At 40.0% G+C, this 7,311-nt stretch overlaps 1 protein-coding gene across 1 annotated transcript; it reads left to right on the top strand.

The window, feature by feature from the left end:
* Positions 1 to 746: 746 nt before the first annotated feature.
* LOC105051540 (F-box/kelch-repeat protein At2g44130) lies at positions 747 to 2,181 on the top strand (the record flags this gene model as incomplete). Its single annotated transcript, XM_010932036.4, is given in 3 exon segments — positions 747 to 1,611; positions 1,614 to 1,694; positions 1,697 to 2,181. Coding segments are annotated over 3 exon segments (1,200 nt in total), but the record flags the coding sequence as incomplete, so codon positions are not given.
* Between the last annotated feature and the right edge of the window lie 5,130 nt (positions 2,182 to 7,311).

Genomic DNA, 7,311 nt, shown 5'->3' with positions numbered 1-7,311 from the left:
TTTCACTTGATGAAAATTGAACTTTTCCATATGTTACATAGATTTTTATTTCTCATAAAATATAAAATTCTTATTTGCATAAAAAAATTTATATTTTTTTTGACAATTTCAACCAAATATATGATATTTTTCTTCTTTCTATTTACCATATATATATATATATATATATATATATATATATATATATATATATATATATATATATATTATTTTCACTCCCCTCCCGCCGAACGGACGGAGTCCTTGAGAGTTCGGTTGTGCCCAGGACTACAACTTATCCATCACATGCTTCTAGAAGCCTTAGCTGGTTCCTCCAAAATTCTCTCTAATGCCATGTGGTCTCCCCTCCACATCATCCCAACCCATGACGTTTCCCAAGGCGTTGATACGGACAAACCAATGAGATAAATTTGTCTCCAAAAATAAAATAAATATTAGTCAATTTCCACTACAGTGATCCATTTGATTAGTATCCATGACCCCATGCATTCCCCATGCCATGAACCTCACTCCAAGCCTAATCCTTTTGAAATTGTCACCACTCCCCCCCAGCCTCACTCCCTACAAAGTGCCCCCCCTCTCCCTTCCACTTCTTCCCTACTTAAACCCCAACCCCAATCCTTCCCGTTGCCAAGCTTTTCCCCACCACACCCTAGTAGAAAGATATCATCAAGAGTTAAGAGGGTTAGAGAGGTATAGATTGAGATAGAGTAAACCCCACCAAATCTATCCATAGAGACATCTAAGGTGGTATCAGAACGAGAGAGCGTAGGAGTCATAGCAGTAGTAAAAAGAGAGAGAGAGATATGGGAGGAGGGGAAGAGAAGGCTTTGATTCCGGGCTTACCCGATGACATAGCTTTGGACTGCCTCGCCCGGGTCCCCCACCGATTCCACTCGAGCCTGCGCCCCGTTTGCCGGCGATGGCGCGATCTGGTCACCGCCCCCTTCTTTTACGAACACCGGGTGAGGATCGGTACCGCGGAGGACCTGATCTTCCTCGTCCAAGCCCTCGTCGCTACTGAGAATGGGCATCAGGACACCGGTGGTGAGGTTGATGAACAAGAGAAGGAGATGGCCGCCGCCGCCAAGTGCCGGCCGCCGGTGTACGGGCTGAGCATCTATAACGCGACGCTTGGGGAGTGGCGCCGCCTGGCCGCGGCGGAGCCGGTGCCGATGTTCGCGCAGTGCGCGGCGACCGGCGGGAAGGTGGTGCTTGTCGGGGGTTGGGATCCGCTGACGCTGGATCCGGTTGAGGAGGTGAGGGTTTTGGATCTGGTGACTGGGCGGTGGGGGAGGGGGGCGGCGATGGCGGCGGCGCGGTCGTTCTTCGCGTGCGCGGCGGCTGGGGGGAGGGTTTATGTGGCCGGCGGGCATGACGGGCAGAAGAACGCGCTCCGGTCGGCAGAAGCGTACGACGTGGCCATGGACCGGTGGGCGGCGCTGCCGGAGATGGCGGAGGAGCGCGACGAGTGCCAGGGGGCGGCGGCGGCGGGGGGGAAGTTCTGGGCGGTGAGCGGGTACGGGACGGAGAGCCAGGGACGGTTCGACGCGGCGGCGGAGTGGTACGATGCGGCGGCTGGGGAGTGGCGGAGGGAGGAGGGGGTGTGGGAGGTGGGGACGCCGGCATCGGGGGCGGCGGAGCGGCGTGCTTCGCAGCGGCGGGGGGGTTGTGGTGCGTGGATGTGAAGAGGGGGTGAGGGAGTACGATGGGATGGGGAGGGGCTGGAGGGCGGTGGCGGGGGTGCCGGAGTTGCTGAGGTCGACGCCGTGCGCGGTGGCGATGGGCGGGGCCGCTGCCGGAGAGAGGGTTTTCGTGATGGGGGTGGAGGGGGAGGGGGGAAGGCACGGCGGTTGGGTGTTCGAGATGGGGAGCAAGAAGTGGACGCGTGTGGAGACCCCGGCCGTCTTCACGGGGTTCGTCTACTCGGCTGCCGCGGTTCGGCTCTAAGAGTCCCTGAACCGGCCGGTCCGTTGGTATTTTTGTTTTTCTGGAGTAATCATCTTAATATTAGGTATTAGATGATGGAATGGTAATAGTTTTAAACTATAATTATGATTAGTAGTAGCTAGGTGCACATGGTATATGTAGCCTGGGAGTTGTGAAAGGCTTATGCAGTGGATGAGGAATGTATGTTTGCTTTGAGGTGTGATAGTATAAATATTTTGGGTTTCTGTGAAATACTTCTCTCTCAAGTGTGATTATTTATTTTCTTTTCTAGGCTTGCCATCATCTATGTTTTCATTTTTCTCGACCAAGAAAGATATCAGTTTCTATCAATATCAGATAGATAAGGTATATTTGTTGGTATGTGATTGTATACAACCTTATTATCTCAGTGGTATCAACTGGAATGTCTTGGGGCACTGGGCGGGACAATGTCAATAATTTGTCCCTGCTGTCACCTGCAGCAAATCGGGTAGATAAGATAGACACTTACTGGTGTATGATTGCAAGCGGCCTTGGTGGTTGTTATCTTGTTAGTACATATTGAAGTATATTGTGGCATTGGATGGTTAAGAAATTAATTGGGGGAGGTTTCGCCTAAAGGAAAATATTGCAGGATTTTCTAGCATTCTGTTTTGTTATTCATTTTAAATGTTTTTTGATTATTAAAGATTGAAATCAATGCCTTAAAATCATTGTTAATATAGGTTTTGGTATATCAGGTGGCAAGAGATGAGTGTTAGAAACTTCAAACTTCAAAATTTAAATATAGTGGTCCAATTAGGTTGAGCTGGTATCTCTCTGGGCTTAGGGATATGTTTAGGGCCTCGTTTCAGAGCTTTCTTTGTATTAATTTTTTTTTTTTCCACACTTGTATAGGCCTCTTTTTCTACTGAGACAAATGACACTCCCAGCAATTAAACAATTATATTTTGTAATGGGAAATAATGGATGAAGAAATGTTCAATTTCTGTACCGCACATAGAGCTTTCTCTCTATATGCATCATGTTATGTCAATGGAATAATATTAAGAATCAAGAAAATATTGTGGGGATGTCTTTATTCTAATGATGTATTCAGCCATTGGAAAAATTATCAGGTGCTGTCAGCAAACATGTATACTAGTAATTCATGTGTTGGAAAATTCCTGCTATATTTTCAAATAATTGACAATGGATTCTGGTTTGGTAACCATGTCATTGAATATTAGGAATAATCTTCTGCATTCTCTCGTCTTTTGCATTCTTGTTAAATCCTAGGTTTTCAAAGCCACAAACCTCTATTTTTAGATGTCAGGTGGTTTGCTTTACTCTGATCTCTTACAACCAAATTCTTCTTTTATTTTATTACATATTATCTCTTATGTTTGTATGACCATGGGCAAACTGATGATCTTGTTTGTGGTGACTACTGGTGGAGTTAAAAGTGGGAATGCTCTGTAAGAAGTGAATCAGAACAATCAAGAATGCAATCAAAACAACCGAGAGAATATGATCCTTTTCATCGAACATGTAATTTGTTATGATTCTTCTCATCCTATGTATGCGTTGGCACAGCAATGGAATAAAATGCTTAATTGGGCATTAACAGCAGATCTATCTATGTAGATAATGGTTTCAAATGGGATCTGCTATCAGGGTATCTTGGCACTTTTGAAACCTTCATCCATTTGTTGCTTCCTACAGTTGGCCAGCTGGCCATCGATGCACGGAACATATTCTGTCTTCCAACCGCTAGAAAAATCTGTGTGAGGATGCCAGGAAAAAGGATTCTGAATTGGAGAAAGATCTAGAAAATAGAATAGGAGAAGCTCTACTCTATTTCTTTATTTTTTTGGGCTTATTTTAACAATTGATTCAACCGGTTAAAATATTTGGCTTTTGATTTTTGTTTTAATTTTAATATGCTTACTTTCATGTACCTTTTTTATCTGCTTATGTTCTTTTGCATTTCTTTCTTTCACAAAAATCTCATATGTTTAATTTTACATTTTAATTTCATTTTATATAATTATTAATTCATATTTATATATTATATTTTTAAACATGCATTTCATTTGACAGTCTGCTTGATAAGTTCTTTAAGTTCGTGCAGAGTACATTGCTATGCCTAATAAGATTTTGCAATGTAAGCTTAATGCTATCAGACTCCATTGCCACCTTTTCTTTTTCCCTAGATATGCCATGGACTCAATTTTGCAGAGCAGGCTTTCTTTCTCTCTATATGCATAATGTTATGTCAATGGAATAATGTTAAGAATCAGGGAAATACTGTGGTTGTCTTTGTTCTAATGATGTACTCAGCCGTTGGAAAAATTATCAGGTGCTGTCATCAAACATGTATAATAGTAATTCATGTGTTGTAAAATTCCTGCTCTATGTTCAAATAATTGACAATGGAGTCTGGTTTGGTAACTATGGTGTTGAATATTAGGAATAATCTTCTGCATTCTCTCTTCTTTTGGCATTCTTGTCAAATCCAAGGTTTTCAAAGCTACAAACTTCTATTTTTAGATGTCAGGTGGTTTGCTTTAATCTGATCTCTTATAACCAAATTGTTCTTTTATTTTTGACTTATTGTCTCTTATTTTTATATGACCACGAAGAAACTGATGGTCTTGTTGTGGTGACTACTAGTTGAGTTAAAACTGGGAATGCACTGTAAGAAGTGAATCAGAACAATCAATAATGCAATGAAAACAACTGAGAGAATATGATACCTCTTCATCGAATGTGTAAATTGTTATGATTCTTCTCATCCTATGTATGTGTTGGCACAGCAATGAAATAAAATGCTTAATTGGGCAGTAACAGCAGATCTTTTTAGGTAGATAATGGTTTCAAATGGTATCTGCTATTAAGGTATCTTGGCACTTTGGAAACCTTCATCTATTTGTTTCTTCCTACAGTTGGCCAGCTGGCCATTGATGCACCGAATATATTCTGTCTTCCAACCACTAGAACAATCCGTGTCGGGATGCAAGGAAAAGGATTCTGAGCTGGGGAAGATCTAGAAAATTTAGTTGGAGATCTACACTATTTCTTAGTGTTATTTTTTTTTTTTGGCTTATTTTAACAATTGATCCAACAGGTTAAAATTTTCGGCATTTGATCTTTTTTTTTTTTTTTTAATATGCTTACTTTCATGTATTATTTTATCTGCATATGTTCTTTTGCATTGCTTTCTTTCACAAAAATCTCATGTGTTTAATTTTGCATTTTAATTTTTTTATATAATTATTAATTTATACTTATGTATTATATTTTTAAACGTGCATTGCATTTGCCAGTTTGCTTGATAAGTTCTCAAGTTCATGCAGAGTACATTGCCATGCCTAATAAGATTCTGCAATTTAGTCTTAATTGTATCAGACTGCATTGTCACCTTTTCTTTTTACTCAGATATACCATGGATTCAATTTTGCAAGGCAGGCTTTCTTCCTCTTAATGTGCATTATGTTCTGTCAATGGAATAATATTAAGAATCAATGTAATATTGTGGTTGTCTTTATTATAATGATGCACTCAGCCATTGGAAAAATTATTGGGTGCTGTCATCAAACATGTGTACTAGTAATTTATGTGGTGGAAAATTGCTGCTATTTTTTCAAATAATTGACAATGGATTCTAGTTTGGTAACTGTGTTAAATATTAGGAACAATCTTATGCATTCTCTCTTCTTGTGGCATTCTTGTCAAATCCAAGATTTTCAAAGCCACAAACCTCTATTTTTAGATGTCAGGTGGTTTGCTTGAATCTGATCTCTTGCAACCACATTCTTCTTTTATTTTATTACATATTATCTCTTATTTTTGTATGACTATGGGCAAACTGATGATCATGTTTGTGGTGACTGCTGGTGGAATTAAAACTGGGAATGCACATGCACTGTAAGAAGTGAATCATAACAATCAACAATGCAATCAAAACAACCGTGAGAATATGATCCTCTTCATCGAATGTGTAAACTATTATGATTCTTCTCATCGTATGTATGCATTGGCACCGGAACGGAATAAAATGCTTAATTGGGCAGTAACAGCAGATCGTTCTTGGTAGATAATGGTTTCAAATGAAATCTGCTATCAGGGTATCTTGGCAATTTTGAAACCTTAATATTTTTGTTGCTTCCTACAGTTGGCCAGCTGGTCATTGATGCATTGAACATATTCTGTCTTCCAACCACCAGAACAATCTGTGTTAGGATGCAAGGAAAGAGGATTCTGAATTGGAGAGGATTAGAAAATAGAATAGGAGAAGATCTACTCTATTTCTTAGTGTTATTTTTGGGCTTATTCTAACAATTGATTCGACCTATTAAAATTTTTGGTATTTGATCTTTGTTGTTATTTTAATATACTTACTTTCACGTAATTTTTTATCTGTTTATGTTCTATTGTATTTCTTTCTTTTATAAAAATCTCTTATGTTTAATTTTACATTTTAATTTTCTTTTATATAGTTATTAATTTATACTTATATATTACATTTTGAAACATGCATTGCCTTTGCCAGTTTGCTTTATAAGATCTTAAGTTCGTGGAGACTGCATTGCCATGTCTAATAGGAGTCTGCAATTTAAGCTTAATGCTGTCAGCCTCCATTGCGTTTCTTCTTTTCCATTTTCTCACTTGAAAAGTTTATTTTGTGTATGTTGGATGATTTGATGAACATTGTTTTGGTGGATTCATGCTTGTTATTGATGTTGGATTCAAGCTTGATTTATCTCCACCAGCCTGGAGCTGATTGCAACCCGGGCAATCTCATTTAGGCCATGGAGTGGGATCTGAGGACCTCAAGGAGAAACTGGGGATCATGGCATTAGGTAGCCCTGTTCTGATTGGAGATCCCACAATATCCAGAATAGAACCATTGTGTGATCCAACTAGTGTCAAACTTTTTAGCCGCCTCCATGCCAAAAGCCAACTCTTAGCCTCAGATATTTTTGTCCCAGTAAGTACTCTTTACAGGACTTTAAATTTTAAAATTTGGACAAGTAAAAATAATCTTTAAAAGAATCTGCAAGGGAAGTGATCCTTTGATGACTAAAGCATTGTGTTTACCTTGGAAGAATCAAGCAACCCCTTGTAATCCCAGGTAATTAAGCCAAACTCACATTAGCCCCATGAGCTTCCTAAGGGTTACAGCTTCACAGGACAAAATGGTTGCTACCTAAAAAGCTCACCAAATCCAACCATCCACATTCACTGAATGATGATAAAAGATGGTTAAGCATGTTAAAGAGATTTGCTAAGGCTGGCCAATCAGGTCACAGGGCTGTCACTGGCCCTGTCTGTAAAACAGATGACTATGAAACCAAAAATCTGTCAATATGTAAGTGTTACTAACGTAAGTATTCTATA

The sequence above is a fragment of the Elaeis guineensis genome, chromosome 9, assembly GCF_000442705.2.
Source record: "Elaeis guineensis isolate ETL-2024a chromosome 9, EG11, whole genome shotgun sequence".
In the NCBI taxonomy this organism is placed as follows: Eukaryota; Viridiplantae; Streptophyta; class Magnoliopsida; order Arecales; family Arecaceae; genus Elaeis; species Elaeis guineensis.
This window is presented reverse-complemented; position numbering and strand designations above follow the sequence as displayed.